The sequence below is a fragment of the Phaethon lepturus genome, unplaced genomic scaffold (assembly GCF_000687285.1).
Source record: "Phaethon lepturus isolate BGI_N335 unplaced genomic scaffold, ASM68728v1 scaffold10495, whole genome shotgun sequence".
In the NCBI taxonomy this organism is placed as follows: Eukaryota; Metazoa; Chordata; class Aves; order Phaethontiformes; family Phaethontidae; genus Phaethon; species Phaethon lepturus.
The window spans coordinates 164,696-189,498 of record NW_010539922.1 but is presented as its reverse complement, the minus strand read 5'-3'; the positions used below and the strand labels follow the sequence as shown (position 1 = coordinate 189,498).

Genomic DNA, 24,803 nt, shown 5'->3' with positions numbered 1-24,803 from the left:
GATAGTCACGAGAGTGTTTTGTATATTACAGTTATGTATAAGTTTTGAATAAAATTTTTTAGAAAAATAAATGTATGGGCAGATGGTGATATTTACTTAAGGGAAGCTGAATTCATTATCTGACTAGAACTGGGTATTTCAAGCAGCTGTTTGAAAATGAGAACTCACTTTCCATGAAGAAGAACGTATGTTTGGGGAAAATGGAGCCTCTTTTCAAAATGTAAGGCTGTCCCTTGTTTAGTCTATGTCAGAGGGTTTCTGGTGTGTGTGTGTGTGAATTCATTTATGGAAGAACCTTATCAGTAACGGCCAAGAACTAATTTGGTGAAATAGTTTTGCAAATTCTTAAGAAAAAAAAAAAGTCAGTCCTTAAAAGTTTTAAACCTAGATAAAAATTGTAGCTGCTCTTTTTTCTTAAGATATTTGACCAGAAGAAGGATTAAACCAAATATTCTGTAATCTTATGCTGCCCTGCCAAATCTAATTTCTGACTACGCAACTTGTCTTGACTTTGATTTACAGCTACTTCATGAAATAGACCTATAGAGAACATTGAGGCATAAGCCCGAAGAAAGGCAGCCAAATATGAATATGCCCATTGTCTTTTACAGATCTGTTTTTTGCGGACTCTGTATTCTAGAATGTGTCTATTCCATTTTTTTTTTGAGCTTAAGAGTATGAAAAATAATCTTAGCTTGTTTGCTCCTTTTTTACAGAACAATTTGTTCTTTTTTTTCTTGTTTCTCTTATGTTTCTGTGGAAAGCTAACCAGATACTATAATCCTAGCATAAAGATGGAAAGCTATCCCTTAAAGATTGTGATCTATTCATAGAATCTTAGAATCATTAAGGTTGGAAAAGATCTCTAAGATCACCAAGTCCAACCGTCAACCCAACACCACCATGTACACTAAGCCATATCCCGAAGTGCCATGTCTACACGTTTTTTGAACACCTCTAGTGATGGTGGAACTTCCCTGGGCATCCTGTTACAATGCTTGAGATTGTCCTTCCTTCCCCCATTTCTTTAAGACTACTTTCATGGGAAATTCTTTCACTCAGGAAACCTGTGGCCCTGGATTTCTTAGTTCATAGAGAAATGCAAACCAGTTTGTTTGGAGCAGATGGCTTTCTCCAGTCACTTAACTTGTAATGCCTCTGCTTTCCCATTCCTTAAATAACAAATTGTAATGCTTAATTATTTTCCTTGACCCTTTGCTAATATTTGTGAAGGCCAGCTGTAGATTTTCACGTGATTTTGCATCTCAGAATGGGCTTACGCATTTGGAGTGACTGAAGGGCTCATGATCCTCAAAACTCTTTGTTTTTTTAATTATCTCTTTAATGCAGCTGTGTACGTGTGAAGCACAAAGCCTGCTCGTAAACAGGGTGGATGTGTAAAGATGGCCAGCCCTTTGATAGGAAAGGAGTTGTTTGGTTCAAACATCTTTCAGAATCTCATCACTTCATTCACCTTCCTGATATTTGGGGATCCTCCCTTTCCAGTACAGGGGTTTTGTGCCCACCCCAAAATGCTAACATTGGTTCTGCCTATGTGGAGCCTTTATTGTGAATCTTGTGCAATACTCATATGTGAACTTAATACGCTGTTTATATATAAATATATGCCTTGTGTTCTGGCCATCTGTTTTTCCACAGTGGTTCAGTGGTTTGAAAGGTTAAACTTAATGCCAAACAAAAATGGTAAGAATTAGGGATGATTGCATAGTGTGTGCCACATGCATCTGGTTGATGTGGAACGCCTTCTGTAGCTTCTGCTCCTGGGAGTAGATGACACAACAATAAGCTAATGCTTGGGGGTTAATTATAAGCAAGTCCCTGACTGCTGAAGGGCGTTGGTAAATTTCTGAGTTTCTTGTAAGTAGTATTCAGTTATTGCCTTGTGTTTTAACCAGATGAAAAATACTGTTTCAAAGAAGACCTGGTGTTTGTTCAGCTGTAAAGAGTAACAGTATCTGGAATGGGGTTAAGGCTAGGTCTAGAGTCATTAGTGCTGATGCAGTGATGCAGAAGACTGATAATTGAATAAGATATCCTGGATGAAATTTGATCATAAAGATACTTTCCCTCCTCTAAAGTCGAAGTAATGGTTTATAATGGGAACTTTGTCGTATTAATCAAGCAGACATTTGGATTTCACTTATCCCTGAGGTGCTAGCAACTCCTGCAGCAAGATTACAGTTCCTAACTAATTTTTTTTTTTTTTCTCTAGATAATAAAAGAATTTGTAATGGCAATGCTGTGGAAATTCATGAGAGTTGCCAAGTATTCGAAAACAGCTTTATCACCAAAAGTAAAGATAAGAGGAATTCCCGCCCATTCAAGGCATTCTTCATCCAAGTCTGTGCCTTCAGATTTGGCTGCCAACAAACCCTGCTCGAGTACTGTGGAACTGCTTGGTAAAGCTTATCCTCAAGATGACTACAGCAATGTCACAGAGAAGATTCTTTCCAAGGTGGGGAAGAACTTGCACAACAAAAAGCATCACCCTTTGTGGCTAATCAAGGAGCAGGTGAAGGACCACTTTTACAAACAATATATAGGACGCCGTGGGACTCCGCTCTTTTCTGTCTATGATGGTCTTTCTCCAGTGGTTACAGTACAGCAGAATTTTGATAGCTTGCTTATCCCACAAAACCATGCCAGCAGAAGGAAAGAGGACAACTATTACTTGAATCGTGATCACATGCTAAGAGCACATACATCAGCTCATCAGTGGGACTTGATACACTCCGGCCTAGATGCCTTTCTGGCAGTCGGAGATGTCTACCGCCGTGATACAGTTGATAACACCCACTACCCAGTCTTCCATCAGATGGAAGGAGTTCGGCTCTTCTCCTGTCATGAGGTAGGAATTCTCTAATTGGGGTGAAAGAGATTTTGGGTAAGTTGTATGATCTTGTATTTCCTGTAAGCAAAGTAAATGCACGTAAACATGTTACAACACCACATGTGTTATGCAGTACACTGATAAAGATCCAGTGATTGATCATGTAGTAATGATCAATGTAGTAATGATTTTAATTTGGGAGAAATACAGGTGGAAAATATTGAGTCTGAAAACAAGTATCAACTTCCCCAGACAAATGTGAAAAAAATGGAAAGGCAATATTCTTGCGAGCTAGCGAAATAAAACATTATCTGAAAGGAAACAGCTTGTTTGGCTAATGATCTGCACAATTCAATTCTGGGTCTATCACAAGTCTCTTCCAGTGAAGACACTTTACCAAAAACTTTATCATATTAATACTTGGAGGACTCATGGATGTGAGTTGTTGCAGCTACATCCAGAGTGCAGTTTTTATTCTGTCATCTTTTTCTTTTAATAGCTCCAACCTTCTGTAAATTAATGTCTTTTTAAATGAATTGTTCTATTCTTCATCTCACTCTAAGGCTGCATTAAAGGATTAATCTGTTGCAGCTGATAGTTATGGGTGTGACACATACACGGTAAACTCAGAGTCCAGAGGCATCAGCTAAAGAGCCCTAGGTAGATGTCCAAGACTCTTGAGTTTACATATTTTGTTGCCAGAGCTTGCGTGTTCTACAGATGCTTGGGTGTCATTAAGTATTCTGCTGTGTCATTGATCAGTGGTAAATATAAGCCAGTTTGTTTTCCAAATAGTAATTAATTCATATAATTTGTGTATGCTTGTAGCAGTACTGCCAAATGCACATTTCTATAACTAAAACTAGCTTATTCTAATAATACTGAGATGTAGACTGTTCTTAGTGTGGTTGCCAATGGGTGACAGGAGCTTGGCAGGGAGACCTGATGGGTTTGGATGCCTGAGAGAAAATCAGAATAATCATAGACCACTGCTTTTCTCGCTGGTGGGAGGGGTTCATGCTGTCCGCACTGGTGTTTCCCACTCCATGCAGTCACTGCTACTTCCACTTCGAAAACATACCTGCCTCTGCAGATGTCCTGTGACCTATGATTTGTTGAATACAGCTTGCAACCGCTTCTTTGGTAACCAGGAAATGGAAATCTTGCAGATTTATCCAGTCTTGTTTGTTTGCTGTTCTTTTCCCATAGGCCTGTTTATGAATCAGGGTATATGCAAGAGAAAAATGTACAATACTACATTATGAAAACGCCACTTCTTAATGTTTTATGTTCATGACAGATTTTTTTCTTGAGCAGGAGCTCAGGCATTCAGATGGAAGGATTTTATCTGCCTCAAAGTTATACATCTACATTCTTGCAGGATGGAATTTCTGCAAACTTAGGTGTGATTGATCTAATTATTGACGTTACTGTTAACAAGTATACCCCTTAACAAATTGTGGTCCTAATGACAGACTATTTCTTTCTTCTCTACAAATTTAATAATGGGAATAATAATTTTTATTATTATTTAATAACTGGGAAGAAAGTTACAGAAATGTTCACTGACATTTACCTAGAAATACATGGTGTATAACAATCTGATTCATTGCATTGTAGAGGTCTTATTTCTTTTTGTCTTCTTTCTTTTTCCCCAAGAAAATGATTGAGATGTTATTGGAGACTGTTAATAGCTGAGTTTGAAGTTAGCTATGTGCTGGAAAATGTGTCTATCTCTCTGAAGAATGAAAGTGCAGTCAGCTTTCCGTACTCATGAAGAAAGAATAGTGGTATGGTGCCCAATATGTAAAGTTTTGTTTGTTGGGCAACATGCATAAATGCTAAACCCAAGCATGATCTAAAGCATCCTTTTTTGCTTCAGTTGCAAATTAAAGACTGATAGATTCTTGCAATATGTAAAATTCCATGCAGTCATCATCACAAGAGTCTTGTGGAAAAAAATTAAATGTGTAATTCTGAAATTTCACTGGGGACTGATTCAGTGGTTTATATTCTGGTTGCCTGATCAAAATAACCCAAATTTAAATAATTCCAGAAGGAACTGTCTGAGCAGAACAAAGATTAAATGGAGGTAATACTACATGAGAGAAATAGTTTTATATTTTTTTATTCATTTATTAATACCCATGTTTAAGTTGTAACCGACTGAGCAGAAATGTGTGAAAGTCAGGGCCTGTTACCTTCTTCTCAGTCTTTTCATTCATAGCCAGACTGCGATCTCTGGAGAGAGGAAATTTGCATAGTACCAAGGATAAGAAGCTTTGGAACTAAGGGAAGAACTGGTAACTCTTAGCTAGAAGCCCTGGGTGCGTTTCATCTTATGGCCAATACAATAATTTTATATGCTATAGTCAGTTAACTGCTCTACTTTGTTCCTTTGATTTATACAAAATTATTATTTGTTGTCTTCTCAGTGAAAAGTGACCACAAAACTGGTGTGTGTGTGAACAAAACCCGAAACTGAGGGTGATTTTATAGGAACTTGAATTTAGAGGAATTTCACATCTCATGTCAGTTTGGGAGAGGGGGAAAAAATGTCAGTTCATCCTCAGCTGAAATTTTAGGCAGCATAAGAAAGATGTAGAAGATGTAGCAAAGTATCTCTCCTTTACAAATACCAAATTCTGTAGTCAAGGCTGGGTTAGAACTTCTGTCCTGTGACTGAAACCTTTATTATCATGCTTCTTCATATCAAAGTTAAAATCAATACATTGGAAGTAAAAGCTGGAAAAACAAGTCACAGTTTTGCAGTTTTACAGCATTTTACTGTGAGACACTTGCAAGCTATTTGCTTTGGCTATACTATTTTTCATGATGGTTGGTTGATTATTTTTGTAAGAGAAAAGTAATTTGAAGGTGGGCAGGTAGCTGATGCTTTTCTGCAGCTTTGTATGAGTGCAGATTCTAACGCACTGAAGAAATTCCCATCTTCCAAACTCACTCATTGCTAAAAGTTAGAATAATTCATGCTAAAATTTTCCATAAACTTTTTAAAAATGGCCTTGTACTGCTATCAAAGAACACCTGAAAATATATTTAGACATGTTCTCAGTATATTTAAAAATATTTTACGTAGTTATTACCTGAACGAAATACATAGAAGCGTTAGAAACTGACTAATAGAGATAGTTAAAACTAGTGCCAAAAGTAGCTTCCCAAATCTGCTTCAAAATGCTGGACATAAAATAAACTGTTCTTCTTAAATGTTACACACAAATGATATTTCTTTTGTATCCTCTTCCTCCAGCATGCTGTTTTTCCTTCTAAAGGGTATTATAGATTTTTTTTCTCCCTTCTATTGTGTATGGCTTTTTTCTTTTTTCAACCCTTTGGGTTGGCAGTACTGACACTGCTGTAGTCAGGTTTGAACTGGCAAACTTTCCTGGATGGATTATAGAAGACATTCTTTCTGTGCTATGCAGTGGTCTTTGGTGCAGTTCTTTACCTACCACAATTTATGGAAAGGAATAAAAATCACAGCTAAATCACACTTTGTGCATGTCAGCCAGCAGAGGGAGCCAATATAAACCCAATGGCAATCGCAGAACGTTTTCCGGTTGATAACAAGTAATGTTTACACATTGGAAGGAGACTTCATAAGGTATTTTATAGTCTGTACTGAATGATACATAAATTTTAAGGGCAACGGGTGTGAAAACATAGGAATTTCTCCTCTAATTTAGTAACCTTGTTCCAATGGAGGCCAATACCAGATTGTTCAGATGGAGGAATGATGCTCTCATCAGGCTTTCTTGTGCTAACACCTGAAAACTATAAATCGAGTAGGGGTACATCTTTATTCTTTTTTCTCCATTGAAATGTTTTTTTGGTGGAAGTGGCAACATTTTTGTTAGGCACAATGGAAAACTGGAAATATTCCAGTTAAAAATAAGGACTGCTCCTCCAAAGCAGTATATGTAATTGCAAGAAACCATTTCCATGGTGTAACTTCATAGTGTTTATATCCTGAAATGTAAAGGCTCTCGGCCCAGGTGATAGAAGTGTAGATTTTCTCTTGTTCGCGTAAATATATACTCCTTCCTTTGTCTTTTCGTACTTGTGTACCTTGGCCATATTCTTTGTGTATAGGTTAAAAAAAAAAGAAAAAGCTGCTTTTATCCTTTTCCTCATGCTTTGGGATAGGTGTGAACACCTGATTGACCAACATCTTTGTTTACACTTTTTTTTTTATTAAATAGAATAAATGCATGCCACCCTAGGTTTTCATTTGCAAGACTAGTGTCATTAGGTTTCAGTTCTCCAAAATCCTGGAGAAGTTACTGCAGCTTTGGACACTGTGTTTCTGTTCTGACATTGTATCAAAGGAAAGCCCCTTCCTGTCTTCAGTCACTTTTTTTTTCCTCCTTACATGCAATGGAATTTGAATAAATTCATAGTGTTTCAGGGATCAGCCTGTTATGTAGGGTGATTTGGAGCATTTACATTATGTGTGAGAAAATTTGTCTTGAAAACATTTTATCCCCTACAGTAACTGAGAGTCATAATAGCAATGTTTACCTGGGCACTGAGGAACAAATACTTAAAAAGGCTTAACCGGCCTAGGAACGGTACTCTTCTTAGCTCTCTGCAACCTAAGGATAGGGAGAGGCTCATCCAAGTGTGATAAACCGCCCTGAAATCAGCCTGTGGATATCCCCTTTTCTGTGTGTTTCTTCCCATTTGAGTGGTGCTCTTCAGTGCCTCAGCTGGTGGGGATTAAGGCTTGGGTGAGGAGTTGTCAGTGACTCTGTAGCCAGATGGACGTGGAGAGTCATGGATTGGTGTGTCAGTCCCTCTGACTGAGGGCATTTATCTCCTCTCATGTAATAGCTTGTGCGAGTCAGAGGGAATTTGGGATTTTCTGGATGCTTTCAGATAGTAGTATTGAAGTGGAGATCCATGCAGCTTCTTCTGTAGGTAGCAAATGATGAAATAGATTTTTCTTTAGGATGGACATCTCCCAGGTAGCTCCCTATGTGTCAGCAGCTGGTGAGCCCACATCTCAAACGCTTCCAGGCATGGGAAGTGGCGCAGGCTGCATGTTGGTGAGACACCCAGCTCAATAAGCAGTGCACATCACATCAAGTTTCAGGTGCTACTGCCTCTGGGATGGTGTTTGAGATGTTGATTGTGAGCAATCCATCCATCCCAGGGAGCCTAAGAGATGGTCCTCCTTCTCTCAGGTAGCAGGCACAGGCATACAGGGGCAGGGGCACCTGGACTAGATCCCCCCCATGTTAAGAAAAAGAACAGCAGTGTTACTTTGCCAGAGTGTTCTGGTGCGAATTTATTCCTGAAGTTGAGATGTGGCTAAGTGGTATGAATAAAGGGCCTGGCTAGTTTAGGTGGAACTGACTTCACTCTTGCAGATGTCTACCCGAGTTGTGAATGTTGTATTATTCAGTATTTTCCAAGTTGTAGTGTATAAATCATGACATAATAAGAGGAGCTTCACTGGTCCGAGGACCTGCATTGTATTCTTTCTTATTTTCAGTTGAAAATTTGACAGCGAAGGACATCAGAAGGTCTATGAGATTTTCATGGTGGTCCACGGTCTAGAAAGTTTGGAAGCCACTACTGCATCCTTTATTACAAAGACTTGATACAAAATATTTTTTCAAACTTTGTCTTACTTTGTGTCTCATCCAGCTAAAAAAAACTAGCAATGCTTTTTAGAATAAAATAGTTAAATTATTCAACGTGATATTTAGTTTGTGCAGGAAAAAAAAAAGAGCAAAATGTCTCCAAGTGTATTTGGGAACTCTAGGGTGCTTAAAAATAAAGGAATTCCTATTGCCACAGGAACAGAAGTCTAAGTCCTGTCATATATGTCTCATTATAACTGATATCTGTGCAGCTGCATTGCTTTTTCTTTGCTGTTCCAAAACACCTGTATGTTTTTTTCCTTAAATATGGTGATGATGTAGTGTTTTTTTCAGAAACACTTTGATTAGGTTAAAAAAAACCACAAACAGAAATAACCTATCTCTACTGTAGTTGGAGGACTGAAAACTGAAGGATCCAGAAATTAAGATGACCGCTCGGCAAGCATGTTGCTTGAAGTGAATTTTGCCATCTTCTCCCCCCAAAAATGCTTATCAGTATGCAGTAAAGAGCATTCTGTTGTGTGGATGATAGGCTATGTATCTCTTTGGCACATGAAACTGCCTGGATGGGGGTGCAGGTTTACCAGTTTTATCCTCTTTGAAGCTGATTGGGACTGGCATTAGGTTGTCTTTTTGATGAGCCATCTTCAAGTGGCATCATGTTCATCATTCCTGATCCATCGGTTGAGTGTTACAGCACATTTAAAATGTTGTGGAAGTGGTTTGCTATTTGTAAGTGGATTTAGAGTGCAGCTGTTTGTTTATTTATAGGGAAATTCATCAGGGCCAGAGAAGTCAAAATGTATTTGGTGTGGTAAGGTTGAGCGTTGCCACATGCAGATCCTCATGTAGAGCTAGTCTTCAGTGCCGGTTTGTCTGTGAGTATAAGTACATAAGCATTATGTATTCATTATCTTAATTGCTGGTGTATGCATGACTGGCAGGAGGAATACACAACTGCATTGTGGAAAGGCAGGATGTAGTTACAGATCTTTCTGATCTGAAACCTACTGTGAATGCCATCCTGTAAAGGGACACTTAATCTTGGACTGAATTTTAAGCATATGGATAATGAAGTGATGTGAGATTAAAAAAAGTCTGTCAAGTGCCTGGAGAAACGTTGGGGTCTCTGTTGAAATCACACATGTGACTTCTGCCCTCCGTGCCAGGCTGAGAAATACCGTGAAGTGCTTTTAAAGGAGCATTGCTCCGTTTGTGTTTGTCCAATTAAAACTCAGTGTCTTCTGGCCATGTTACCAAATTTGACTTTATTCTTATTATGAGCTAAATTGTGAGCAAATTTCATGCCACATGATAAGATCACTTCAATTCCTTTTTGCCTTCTCCTTTGTAATGCAGCATCAGTCAGATATGCTGATAAATCCTGGTAATTATTAATTTTTTTGACTTGTGCATGATGACACAATATTCAATATTTTGCACACCGTCACTTAAAGAAAAATCTTCTTGTCCTTACACTAGACAGGCACATAGGTGCTCGATTTATGGCTACAGGAAAATTCTTTTCTGGTACTAGTAATGACTGATCATATTCAATACAATAAAATAGTGCATTTTACTTTAGTCTGCACTGGAGGAATAAATGTAGATGAAATTGTAGCATCTTGGATCTGTCAGTGTTTTATGCAAGACTGTTAGATTTTTTTTTTTTCTCCATTTGCTCAAATATGTGCTTGAGAAGAATTGACTTCAAAAAGGAGTGACCATAGGTGATTCTTCATTTTATTCAAGCTTTGACTTTCCTGGCTTTATGTATATAGAAATGTTGAAGTGTTTCTAATCCAAGACATGTACTTAGTACAGTTCAATCATTGTAGTAGTGGAATTGGTGTATCAGTTTAAAGCTGCTCATATTGACATAGCAACGTTGGTGAATGGCAGGAAGGGAATAAATACTAATACAACTGTAAGTCATCTTTTTTCTCAGTGTAACCCCATCCACAGCTGTGCTGGAGTTGAAAGGAGCTGGTGGAGCCTCTCTGGAGAATACCCAAGTGCCTCTCTGTACCAAGCTGTAAGGGGGGGCTGTTTCCTTGCTGCTACCTGCGTTTCAGGGACTCCCCTAAGGCTCTGCTTTCACAGCCTGTGCGAACTGGTGTAGATTCACACCTTTGCCAAAAGTGGCCCAGCTCCACCCCACGTGCCAGTGTGTCTCTTGGTGCCGACAGTATGCTGATAATTGATTACCAAGCTGAATTTGACTGTTTTCACATTCCTCAGTTTCGTCCCTTCTCATCCAGATCTACCTCCCAGCCTGGCTCAGTGCACTACTGCATGGACACTTCTCCTGGCACGGAGGAGATGGTGCATATGGCTCGTTTGGCAGGATGAACAGGCTGGCAGGTTAGAGGGCTGGGGTATGACTAAATGTATTTACTCTAATGGTTCTTGCATGTATTTTATTGCCACATCTGATACAATCTACTAAAATAGTATTTTGCTTCAGACAGTAATTGCAATATCAACATTTCAGGAATAATACAGTAGTAAGGAAAAGTGTTTCTATGTACTTGTTGATAGAAATACTGTATTTTGAAGGCAGTGTCCAGACTATCTGTTCCTTGCAGCCATCTGATGAACCAGTTTTAAGCTGGGAGGTGTGAGGAGGAATGAAAGCGAAAAGTAAGAAGAGAGTTTCATGTCCTAAAATACTGCTGATAGGGGAAAATAACAAATACATTCTTCTAGTGTGTAAATACAGTGTATTCTAGTCAAGAGGGGGAAATCTCTGTGGCCTGAAGGGTGTTTCTGGCTTACTGAGGATAGTCTCTTCAGTCAATAGAAAGAAAAAATAGCTACCTGTAGAGGGTAGTTCAGAGCAGGAACCTAATTTAGCCACTCCAGGTTCCTGTGTGATGGAGCCTATGTCTGTCCATTGACCACGCAGTAAGCCTAAGATGATTAACCACCCTAGGCTAATGCTGGCCTCTGTGAATACCCCCTGGCTTTCAAAACCGCATGCTGGATGACTGATCTGCCCTGCGGACAGTAAATTAGTTACAGGATAGGTATAATCTGCTTCTTCCAGCCAGTGCAGAAATAATGCCGGTAAGGAAGAAGAGGTTTTAATCTTTCAGGTGAACACTTGAATAAAGAATCAGTTATTGAAAAGTGTAATACCTAGTTTTGTCAACTTGCTGCCTTTTGATTAGTAAAGGCATTTTTGTTAAACTGATGGATAATTGTTTTATTTGGTATTTCCCTTTTTCCTTTTTTTATTTTGTATTTTTCTGCAGCGCACTAAAGAGATTAACTTGAGAGGTGTTTTCTCAGTCTGCCAGCCAAGTCTCCTTCTGACTAGCAATAAAAAGTTAAATGCTACTGGTGGGATTTTTTTAATTCCCTCAATCCATTTTGCTGCTAGTTTGCGTGCTATCTAAACTCAGACTCCATCTATGTGCATTGTGTCTGTATGAAACGTGCTAGAAGCTAGTCTTAGTTAATTGTGCTCTGCACTTGTAGGCTACTGGAGGTTCACCTGAATTTTTTTAGAGCATCTAGTGTACTGAAGGCATCAAACTGCAATTAAAACAACTTCTGTGGGCATCTGTGAGTTGTTAAGGTTACACGCTGCTTGTGGCATCTCCTGAGTAAGAGCTAGTTATGCTGGGAGGCTTAATGTGAAGAACATCTCAATGCGTGTTTTTTCCCCTCTGTATGCTTGGTTGACGGTGGGAAGGTGGAGGAGGAGGGGTAGGAAAGAGCACTAGAAACACTTCCACAATTAGCTCTCCTTACCTTCCAGACTTAACAGAATTGGGTTTTGTACAGCTGTAAGGATTTCCAACAAAAATTCTCTTTAGAGTGTAAAACAGCCTGCTTGTCTCCCCAAGACACAGAGTCTCCAACAATATGGCTTAGCGAGAGTGTTTTATTGGTCTCTCCAAGAGGATGTAGATTTGCTGTTATGTATCTGTCTGGGATCACCTGGCCAGAAATGTATGGGCATGTACAGGAAACAGAAATCTTCAACTTGCCGCGTATGTGGTGGAGAGCTGCCTCTGCATGAAGAACAAATCTGTCACATGCCAAATACAGCCTGCCCCTGTTCTTCGTAATTTATCTGGAAACCCCAGACCAAGACCATGAATCCTTAAATGCCCCATAGACAAAATTCCTGTACACAGAAATGTGCTGTGTATGGGAAGACACAGGAAAATAATAGTCTTTAAATGATTAAACTGTACCGAAGATCATAGAATCGTAGAATCATAGACTAGTTTGGGTTGGAAGGGAGCTTTAAAGGGCATCCAGTCCAAGCCCCGTAAATTGAGCAGGGACATTTTCAAGTAGACCAGGTTGCTCAGAGCCCCGTCCATCCTGACCTTGAACGTTGCCAGGGATGGGGCATCTACCACCTCTCTGGGCAACCTGTGCCAGTGTGTCACCACCCTCACCGTGAAAAATTTCTTCCTTGGATCTAGTCTAAATATACCCTCTTCTAGTTTAAAACCATTAAACCTTGTCTTATCATGACAGGCCCTGCTAAAATGTCTATCCCATTCTTTCTTATAGGCCCCCTGTAAGTACTGGAAGGCTGCAATAAGGTCTCCCTGGAGCCTTCTCTTCTCCAGGCTGAACAACCTTAACTCAGCCTGTCCTCATAGGAGAGGTGTTCCATCCCTCTGGTCATTTTTGTGGCCCTCCTCTGGGCCCTCTCCAGCAGGTCCATGTATGTCCTGTGCTGAGGGCTCCGGAGCTGGATGCAGGACTCCAGGTGGGGTCTCATGAGAGCAGAGTAGAGGTGCAGAATCCCCTCCCTCGACCTGCTGGCCACGCTGCTTTGGATGCAGCCCAGGATACGGTTGGCCTTCTGGGCCGCGGGCGCACATTGACAGCTCATGTCCAGCTTGTCATCCGCCAGTACCCCCAAGCCGTTCTCTGCAGGGCCCTTCATCACTTTAATCCCTTCATCTCCCAGCCTGTATTGAATCAAATATAAGCATCTTAAGATCTCATTAAACTGTCGGGTTTTTTGTTTTGTGTTTTTTGGTTTTGTTTTTTTGTTTAAAGTTAAGTTGATTACAGCTTTTAAAAAGTGTTGGATTTTTTTGTATATCTTTTACGTCATTCAATTACTAAAAAAAGTTGAAACTGTGATAAATGCCATTGTGTATTATAGTTTTTTGGATATAATTTACATTACAGTACACTTTGTTCCGCTTGATAACTTTCAAACTAAGAAGGAGATGTTTCCTTTATAAATTAGTATTTTTCTGTAGCTAATCATATTATTTGAAGATATACAGAAGTAAACCAGATCTTATTATTTGTTTTTTCTGATTTCTGTTCTTGTGATGATTTATCTCTGTCTTTGGTGAACAGAATAAAATTACAGTCTTTATATTTGTTTTTCATGGTGCAGACTTAGCAGGTAAGATTCCCACTTAATAAACCTTCATTCTCTGTTTTTGTTTAGAAAGTCACTGATGCAAAGCACTGATGTTTTTGTGGTTTTGTTCTAGTTGTTCTCCAACATTAAAGATGGTGAAGGTTTACGGTTGTTTGAGCAAGGTCATCGAACTGCACACAAGCAAGAGTGTCACACCATGGAGGCAGTGAGGTTGGTGGAGTTCAACCTGAAGCAAGTGCTCATAAAGCTCATGACTGACGTCTTTGGTGATGGTAGGTTCTTGCACCTTTTTTTATGGCTGTAGTCACCTGGACTTCTGAGAAACATTTTGCTTCATAATAAAAACAGGAGGCTTAGGGGTGATGTTGACAGCTGGTATACTGAAAACACCTGTGGGGGGGGTGGTTCTAATCAGAGTTATGGTAATTTTAGGAGTCTTTATTCATGTTCTTTACTATTACATTTTTGTCTTAAGTTTAGTCAGAGTTCCATCCCAGTGTCTTCTAATGTCAGAGTAACTGGCTGTTGATCGACCTTTCATCTGTAACCCTTATTTATATATTGTTGTTCTTTAATACTGTTATATCCACACCTTATAAAATTACGGCCCAAGAGGCCATACACATTCCTCTCTCGGTTTTCCTAGACACTGGTGCACACAACACTCTGTTGAATCATCAAGTTTTTGTGAAAATGTTTTGGTCTGCAGTGTGTCGGGGTAACGTAGTGGGTACGAATACAGGTAGGGACATGTGCCAGACCCAACTACAGGCACTCCTCTGGCAGAAGCCATGCGCAACAGTCAACGCAGTGTACCTGTTTACTCTAACACATGGCTGTGAAACAGGTATGCACAGGTGTGGGTCCGGCAAGGAGAGGCAACTCCAGCTCCAGCAGAAATCTGCGTGGGACACTTTCTGCTTCATCCTCGTGAGCCTCCCGTGTCCCCAGAGGGACAGAGCGTGGCTGCAGCATCACATCTGGGGATGCATCAGAGCTTGGGTGCTTCTGGGGAGGGTGCAGGGCAATGATCACATCTCGCACTGGCAGCATGGAGATTGACAGGAGAAGGGAGGGGGTACATCTGTGGATGTGCTACTTTGCTGCATACCTGAAGTGCTTTGAGTATTGCCCTTGCACAAATAAATGAAACCTTGTAGCTGAGGGGAGACAGCATTTGCTAAGTTTGCACCAAGCTGAAAAATAATTGGGTTTGGTACTTAGAGTGGAATGAGGAAGGGTAATGAATGTCTGTGTATACAAATGAAATATCCTCTCCTTGGAAATACCTGCTTTCAGTTTCAGGAGCTGAATTTATAAATAGCCTGAGTCAAAATTCCTACCTTAATGCTCTTTCCTGGCAAGGAGGCTGCTCTTCTGAACGGATTCATTTTTCTGTTGAGGGAATACTGGGTAGTATTAGAATACACAGGGTATCCTGGCTACTTTCAAATCTCTTTTAAGATGCCCACTGCATTTAGAGCAGTAGTTCCAAGAGTCAGTTGATAATGGTAGCAAGTCCTATATATGACTGCTTGAGTATTTTTTTTAAATTCTAAAGGTGGATTTACAGCAAGCAAAACTTTTACCACTTTTTGTTCTAGTCCACCTGGACAAAATTTTTTTAAGTTCCTGAGTTCAGATTTTCTTGTGGTTTTATTTTACTTAACAGTGGCCTTTTGAAACATACAAAATTAGGTTGAAAGTGAGTAATAGTAAGAATAGTATTTTCAGATCAACCTCAGATGCTGAGAATGTTGTTTAAAGTGAGCAATTCCTAGGAGTTATTAGTGATATCTGAGACTGCAGTGACATCCTTCACTAACTGTTGACAGATGCTGCACTTTAAGCTTCAGTATGTTGTCTATTACTAGTTCTGCAGTCCACACAGTAGCTATAAAGACATTAAAAATATATTCTTAAATTATTGTAAACGTACAGACTACAAGTAGGTGCTGCCTTCTTGCTGTAGAGGTTTTCTATTTCTATGCCCCCAGTATTTTTCCTGAAATACAAAGACAAGATATAGTTAGAGATTTAATTTTAATTATATCTCCCCCCCAGCCTCCCCCCATTCATGGAAATATTAAGCTCTCGCCCTGTCACCTTCTTGATCTTCTTGTAAGGTGTCAATAAAAACAGGAAGGTAGTATTTGAAGAAGCAAACTTTGTGCTAGGCACTAGACATATGATATGGGTGCAGTGCAAGTGACCTGGGGGACACATAATTAAATCTGTCTTTTGACAGCTGTCATGTTTTAACTTTCATTTTACTCCTCACTTTACACAATACTTTTGATTACTTTTTTGTCTCAACTCCTGTAGATTTTAACTTAAAATTTAAAATGTATTTCACTGCATTTATTGCTTTTGGAAAAATTCTATATTTTTCCTTCATGTGGCTATTCCATAAGGCCCCATGTTCTGTTAAAAGCAAAAATTTCATTCCTTTTATACTTCACATCGGTTGTATTCTTTACAGCCTGTGCTGTCAGCAGAATATTGCAGTGAAGTTGCACATCTTTTCTAGCAGGATAACATGATCATAGCTGCAGTAAGCTATTGAAATGTTGCATTGTTATACAGTCAACTGTTATTCATAGGCAGATTGTTTGGATTGCGGGTTAAGTCTACCATGAATGCACAGACATGCAATTTAGTTTTGCATAAACTAGCTTAGGCCAGAAGTCCTGGACTTGGATAGCTGTGCTTCTGCAGTGCTTCTCTGAATTTACCAGCTAAGGGTGATGATAGATTGAGGAGCTCTGCAGGAAGGTCAGACCACTGACTTTTCTCTTTTTTTTTTTTTTTTTTTCATTTCAGATATGTGTTGCGCTAGATTAGTTTCCATAATATTTAATGAGCCAGTTTTGTTTTACCTGATTCATCCCACACTATCTGGATACTTTGGTGTTGACTGCACATTCCAGTAAACAATAGAACAAAAGTTGCTTAAATATCACTAGGCTGTCATGAGGAAGGTCAAAGACCATGAAAATCTTTGCCTACTGTTTGTCTTTTTATTTCTTCCTGGCTTTGCCAACAGGCAAACGAACAATGGATATTAGAGGCAGGGAAAGATCTGGAGCATGCAATCAATTGTCTTAAATACTTGAAAATATAAAATAGTTCTTTTTATGACATTTTCTACTGATATGCCGTGTCTGATTTTGCATCCTACAAGTGGTGGTCTTTCAGTTTCTTTCATGAGATTTTGCTGTCAGGGAGCTATTTCAAATATTACGCCTAGAAATCACGCTTCTTAGTTTTTTCTCTCTTACCTCCAGATATGGTGCACACTTAAAATCCACTAATTTAACTTACACCTTCATCTCCGCATGCAGATCCATCAGTGTAGGAAGTCTGTTCTGTCTCGTTTCAGTTATGTCGTAATGAGGCTTTCCAAGGTAAGCTGTCTTAGGTTTCTTCATAAAGTTAGTCAGTCAGTCTTTCCCAAATCCAGTTCTTTCTCTAACCCCTCTGTAGTTTGCCAAAAGCTTTATGGATCCTGAGAGATTCAGAAGTCATCTTACTACAGCAAAAAGAAAAGAATGACTGTGTGCTGGTTCTGTGATTTGTTGCTTTACATTAAATGGCCCAAAATTCACTTCTGTCCCATATTATCTACCCAGTTCCTAGGCACTGGCAAGAGAAGATGGGAGGGTGAGTAATGGCGTGCTTTGACTGATGGCTTTGCTGCTGCTGGTTCTGACTGAACAACCACTGAGTGTCTTTTAAATCGTACACATTTTTCTGCTCTTTCTTCTTCTTCTTAACTCTGTTGTACAGATATCTCCTTCGAGTGCATGGAGATCTATGAGTGTAAAGAGTTTAAAAAAATAAAATCTTTTATTTAGGACATAATGGTCTGGCTAATAATAAGGTGAGCTAACACAGGTTTATGGGCAGCCAGCTCCTGTCTGCTGCGAGATGAATTAGACGAAGCAATGAGGTGCAGAGTACTTAAAAATCAGCACACCCCTTGAGTGGCTACGGCTCAAAACCTTCTGTGCTCCTCAGCACCCACCTTGTGTTCCTCTCCTTTTTTCTCCCATAGACTCCTCCTCTAAAAATAATCCTCACAGCAACAAAGAGAATTTCTGGTCAGTGAAGACCATCTGGGTCTCTGGCTTTGTTGCTTCTATTAGCAACAGAATAATAATATTAGCAATAGGCTGCTTTAATGTGTTGGGGTTTTTTTTTCTTATTTAGTGCCTTTGGTCAAGTCTTTTTCATTATGAGACTCAATTAGGCTCGCACTGACAGATACTTGCTTAGCTTAATGTCTGATATCAACGTTATTTTTGAGAGCAGGCTATGACCAATTCCGTACCTGGATTCAGTACTTGGAAATAACAATAACTATTCACTTTTTCCTTACTCATTGGAGATGTGACATGTAAGTGCGTGGCAAGGTTTTCGTAGCGGTGGGGGCTGCAGGGGTGGCTTCTGTGAGAAGCTGCTAGAAGCTTCCCCTGTGTCCGACAGAGCCAGTGCCGGCTGGCTCCAAGATGGACCCGCTGCTGGCCAAGGCCGAGTCTGTCACCGATGGTGGTAGCACCTCTGGGGTAACAGAGTTAAGAAGGGGAAAAAAAAGGCACAGCAGCAACTGCAGCTTGAGAGAGGAGTGAGAATATGTGAGAGAGACAACTCTGCAGACACCAAGGTCAGTGCAGAAGGAAGGGCAGGAGGGGCTCCAGGGACCAGAGCAGAGATTCCCCTGCAGCCCGTGGTGAAGACCACGGTGAGGCCGGCTGTCCCCCTGCAGCCCATGGAGCTCCACGCTGGAGCAGATCTCCACCTCCAGCCCAGGAAGGACCCCACGCTGGAGCAGGTGGATGCCCAAAGGAGGCTGTGACCCTGTGGGAAGCCCATGCTGGAGCAGGCTCCTGGCAGGACATGTGGGCCTGTGGGGAGAGGAGCCCAGGCTGGAGCAGGTTTGCTGGCAGGACTTGTGACCCCCTGCAGGAGCTTGGGCCCCCGCGGGGACCCAGGCTGGAGCCGTCTGTTCCTGAAGGACGGCACCCCGGGGAAGGGACCCAGGCTGGAGCAGTTGGTGAAGAACTGCAGCCCGTGGGAAGGACCCACGTTGGAGAAGTTCATGGAGAGCTGTCTCCCGTGGGAGGGACCCCATGCTGGAGCAGAGGAAGAGTGCGAGGAGTCCCTCCTCTGAGGAGGAAGCAATGGCAGAGACGGTGTGTGATGAACTGACCACAACCCCCATTCCCCATTCCCCTGTGCCACTCCGGGTGGAGGACGTAAAGAAAATGGGAGTCAAGTTGAGCCTGGGAAGAAGGGAGAAGTGGGGGGAAGGTGTTTTTAAGATTTGGTTTTATTTCTCATTATCCTACTCTGACTTTTGATTGGCAATAAATTAAATTAATTTTTTCCCGAGTTGAGTCTGTTTTGCCCATGACAGCAATTGGTGAGTGACCTCTCCCTGCCCTTATCTCGACCCACGAGCTCTTCATTACATTTTCTCTGCCCTGCCCAGCTGAGGAGGGCAGTGATAGAGCATCTTTGGTGGGCACCTGGCCTCCAACCACAGTCAGCCCACCACAGTTACTATGGGCATGTACCCACTGGAAGGGCTCCCATGAACACTCCTGTGTGAGGCTGTGAAACGAGCAAGTGTCCTCTGCTAATACAAATCATTTCTTTGAACTAGGAAAATTACTGAGTTTGTATCTAGTGATCAGTCTTTGGTTTGATTCAGCATTGTGCTCTTTTAAGTGCCTCAGTGGTTTAAGACAGATACGCATCTCTTGGCCTCCTAAAATTTCTAGAAAAGATCATTTTTGCCAGCATTTCATAGGCTGTATCTGAATAAATAAATTAGGCCTAATCAGGTAAATTATATAGTACTACAGAAAGCCTAATATGATCCTTTTAAGTCTTTAGTGGTTTAATTTGCTCAGTGTCAGCAATGCCCTTTACTCCTTACAAATATATTGAGCACCAAGACAATATTTTGTATCTAAATAGTAAATGTACCCATTTATTCTGTGACAGTCTATAGAAATGCAGTTAGGAGGCTTAATCTTGCCAGAAGCTGAGCACCCTCTGCTTTTCAGCAAAGTCCTCCAGAGCCAAAACTATGAAAGAACAGTTAAATGTAAACTACAGAGGTATTCCCAGTTGTCCTGGCTACTGTATGAATAAAATTATTGTGATATATGGGATTAACTGTTAATTCAGAAAACAGAATGAAGGTGAGAGTTGTTTCTTCATTGTGAATTTGTTTTATTTTATTCAGACTTCTGTTTGTTTGCTTATTTGCATTTAAAACAAGTGCCTCAGGTACTAATATGCATTAAAATTCAAAATTTAAAAAGAGCTTTCAATTAATGTTTTTGCCTTTTAAAATGCATTTTAATCAAGAACAAAAGCAGAGAAATAATTTTTTCCTAGAGCTTCATTTTGAAGTAATCAGAAGTTTAAAAAGAAACCGTTATTGGAATGTTGTTACTGAACACAAAACTATTTGAATATTCAATGTCATTCTTGCTGCAGCTGCAGATCTTGCAAGCTAAATGGAGATATTTTATATGTGCATAGCTTTACAGTGAATGCGGAGTTGTACAGCCCTAGGATTAAAAATGCGTTTGTACCAAGTGCGGAAAACATTATTTTAATTTCCTGATAACCATACTGTTGTATACGCATGACCTTTTTCATCTTGAATTTGTTTTATTGTTATGCAGACAAAAAAGCAATAAAGTGATTGCTGTAAGTTGCAGTACAGTTATGAATGACATAATTGCTGATACTTACAGTTTTCTGAGTTCTGTGTATAAAATTCTCAAAATGCCTTTTTTATCATTCATATAACTTCCTGAGGTTGATTTTTAAGAGAGAAAAGAAAATCTGGAAGTACCAATGTGTTTGTTTTGAAACCTGCTTCTCCATTTGAAAGTTCATAGCATCCAAAGAGGTTCCCCATTAACTATTAAGTATTTTACGTTTTGACTATGTATGTACACTTTCGTTGTAACTTGTTGTTTCTGTATTCACATTTAATGTTTCAGAAGTAATCAAAGAAAATGTAATCCTTGAGGCTGCAGAAAATGTTTTAATTTGAAAAACTGTCAGTATAAATCATGCAATTTCATGTTTTAAGTTCCTTTTATGAAACAAATCCAAAATAGCCTGAAAATCAAACCAAGGGTGTTAACAGTTACTGTCACCCAAACAACCTTTGCTGTGTCGCTTATTTTCAAAACTGGACCTGCTTGGTTGTTAATGATCCGAATGCTGACTAGCATTTGGCTTAACTAAAGGGAAAAATGGGATTGGGCTTAAGGCATTAGCTCACAGAATTTGCAGTTCGATTCTCTTCCAAGTTGTTACGGTTCATGTTTCTGAGACTTTTTTTTTTCCTGACACCTAATGGCTAGAAAAAACTCTTTAGCGAAACAAAGCTTGTGTAAATCGTTACAAGAACTAAAACTCATCAAATATAACGAGGGCCTTGACAACACCTCTGCTTTTGGTGGCCCTGTAGACCATGCCCTTTTCTGGCTCCGCTGCTCTGAGATGCCAGGGATTTGTTTCCTCGCTCTGCGCAGTGGTACTTGCCGAAGTGCGGAGCTGAGGAGGAGGAGGAATTACCCAGTGGTGCCTTTCTCTTACACTTCACATCCACACAAAGTTAAACTCTTGTCTCCTGGGTCCAGAGTACTCCGTATGTGTTGCTATATAGTGTACCTTAATAATGTACAACTCTGTGTATATATATTTCTATTTTTAACTTTCATATTTAAACATATACAGAAAGAATAGTTTTGTATTTTAAATAGGTTCTGATGAAAAAAATTACTTGTCTAGCTGATCTATAAAATACTAAGTAAAAATTACAGACTTAGCTTTTCCATTGAGGAGCGGTTAATCATTTCTTGGTGCAAAGAATAACAAAATTACTGACTTTTCCATGATCTTGGCTCATTTTTGTTCAATGCCAGGTGGTTCCTAGAGTTTGACAAATGATTGATTTGGTTTCAAAGGGTGCTTGAATTGCACAAAGCATTTTTCATATTAGAAAAGACATGGTCATTTTTTCCCACAAGTTTTAAGATTTATTGCCTTGCACAAGTGTTGTAAATTAGCTTGTTTGCTATTTGTTTTCTCTGGACTGCTGTAATTGGTGTCATTAGTAGAAAGGCAGGTTTTACAGATGGTTGGAGGGATGGCCTTTTAAGCATACACCCTTCATATTTATGTATTTTTTTTAAACACCTACAGGATTGCAAGTCAGATGGGTGGAATGCTACTTCCCGTTTACTCACCCTTCCTTTGAGATGGAGATCAACTTCCAAGGAGAATGGATGGAGGTCCTGGGCTGCGGGGTCATGGAGCAACAGCTAGTTAATTCAGGTACGGAAACTCCTTTACTTCATTGACATCTCTGTTAGCAAACGCTTCCAGCGCAATCAGCTTCACAGTCTGAAGTGCCCCCTTCTCTCCCGGTGAGCGCAGGCATCTCCGTTCGTGGCAGCCGCCGCAACGCCCTCCCCGGTGCGGGGCCCCCGCCACAAACAGTCCTCAGGTGGAATGCAGCCCTTGCATGCTGTGATTTTAAGGTAGCAGTTGAGTGAGCGATCTGGAGCCTGCGAACAGAAAGCTTGCCTTTTATTCTGTGCAGTAGGGAGACAGACAGATGTCAGCTTTAAAAGAGAAACTGACAAATTGGGGGGGGTGGGTTTTTTTTCTCTTCCAAGAGACGTCAAGTGCATTCATAGTTATGATGTAGAGTGTCATAAGCAAATAGCATCCCCTAGGATACTAGGAATATCAGAGTGCTCCTGTATCGCTAAAGTATAGAAAGAGGAATGTGGTATCTTTCACGTTGCTATTTGGTCACTCAGTAAATGGTAGGGTTGCTTTTTGCTTTTGTTTTGTTTCTTTTCTCCTGAGGTTCACTACTTATGAGGTTGTAAACTGCATTAAGAGCAACATAATTTGTTTTAATCAAAATTATTACAGAGCAATGTTACCTGACGATCTTGCGTTCAAAAACTTACACATAAGTACAAAAAGACAGGAGAAATCGGTGGGTTTTTTCCTGATTATTTTTATGTAGAGAATTTTACGTGCTTGTTTTTTCAACAGCTGAGAATAGGCAATTCTTTGTAAGCACAGGGCAGAGTGAATGTGCTCAGACCTCTGTTGTTCGGTGTCTTCCAGTACTATGTATTAGGCATGGGAGCCTTTGGGTATATGATCCATTTAATTCTCACATGTGTACTTTCAGATGGCTAAGTTACACTGAGTAGATTTTTTTTGCAGTTGGTTTCCTCAGCTATCATCATATTTTCATGTGCTCGAAATTCTTTCTGTTGAAGTCCAAGTGTAATAACCATGAATGGCTCGATTTTGGCCACAGTTAACTTGGCACTGCTTGTTTTCCTCAAAGTTTGCACGTATTTTAATGTGATCATTTTCCTTTTAAAAAGATAAAACCTCTTCCAGAGTTTTTCCCCCGTGGGTTTATGCTTAAATTCTTTCTCAGGATATTATGTTCATGGTGTGGTAAATATAATACAGCTTCTGATTGGCCTCAGAAGTGAAAGACTACTGTGTAATATTATTTCCACCAGATGTAACACACCAGTGGCCAGGCTTTCTTCTTGAAAAACTTTTATGTTGCTCAATTCTTAATGTTTAAGTTCCTTAATGTGTGTGAGAAGAGCTAAACTGTGGCATCTAAACAATTACTGTATGCATTGTGAATGTGCATGAAACACCAATGCTTTCTAAAGCGGTCAAAGTTTTCAATTTACTCTTTCTGAATTATGGTCTTCAAAATCATATACCTTGTGCACCAAAACTCTCCTAACTATTCATTGTAATACTAATCTTGCAAGAACTCATGAATTTAGTAACTCAAGTCTAGCTTTTGAATGACGTTTAGACTTGAATTATTAAAACAAACAAAAAAAGATTCTTTCACTTTACTAGCAAGATATTTTTAGAGGGTACAAACTCAGTTGTGGAAGTGCCAATTGTTTTTTCAATTAATTTAGAGAGAATTGCACTTTATGTAGCCAGAGTTTTGTTTTTCTGCTCCCTCCAGTAGCTCTGCAAAAACACTTGGCTACAAAAGCTGAGTCTAATATATCTCAGCGTGATTTTATTGAAGCACTGGAATCTGTTTACCAAAAGTGAAGGAAAAATGTGGCTAATAATTATATTGGCTAACAATTAGCTTATTTGGTTTAAAGTAACAATTAGGACAACGTAGTTCACGTTTTCAGTCAGGTAAGGAGTCAAACACCAGTCTTCCCTGCCTATTGTTGCTTTGAGTATTTTCTTCTGTAATCTTCTTTTGCAAGGATTTAAAACCCCAGTAGGCTCCTGGTGTGTCAACTTTCATCTATTTATGGTGAAGCCAAATTTGCTATTACTAACTCATAGAATTTTTTTTTACTACGTTACAGCAGCAAGCTGCTTTTGCCCAAAATTGAAAATCCACAAGTCCATAAAGGAGATTCTCTGTGAAAGGATAAGAGTGAAAGTTTTCTTTCCTAGCTCCTTCATCTTTTTTTTACTAGCAGAACTCAAGTGCCTTCCAAAGCCATCCCACATTTGAATAGCAGTAGTTTTTTCATAGTTTCCTTTTTTTACCTTTAGAATGTTCTTAATGCCTCCAGTATCCATGATCAATGGATATTACTTATTACTCTAGTCCCACACCCATAAATTTCATTGAAACACCAAAGTTTCAGTTTTAAATCCTTTCATTTTAAATTAGTGCATATCAGCAAGGAATAGGAACTTCATCAAACTTGGGAAGGCAGCCTGTGACTTCCCAACAGCTCTGTCCTTGTGTCTTTTTTTTCAGCTACTGACTGTTCATCTTTATAGTAGGCAGTGTTATTTTCAGTCAGTGGAGATTTCCAGGCAAAAGAAACTGAGGTGAGCTACTCAGAAAAACACTAGGTTGTAGATTTGG

At 39.8% G+C, this 24,803-nt stretch overlaps 1 protein-coding gene across 1 annotated transcript in view; it reads left to right on the top strand.

The window, feature by feature from the left end:
* Positions 1 to 2,238: 2,238 nt before the first annotated feature.
* Positions 2,239 to 24,803, top strand: part of FARS2 (phenylalanyl-tRNA synthetase 2, mitochondrial) — a gene marked incomplete at its 3' end in the record, with an annotated part of 115,851 nt that continues 93,286 nt past the window's right edge. Inside the window, 3 exon segments of the mRNA XM_010287286.1 lie at positions 2,239 to 2,869; positions 13,965 to 14,124; positions 22,094 to 22,225. Coding sequence (XP_010285588.1) covers positions 2,252 to 2,869; positions 13,965 to 14,124; positions 22,094 to 22,225 — 910 coding nt within the window.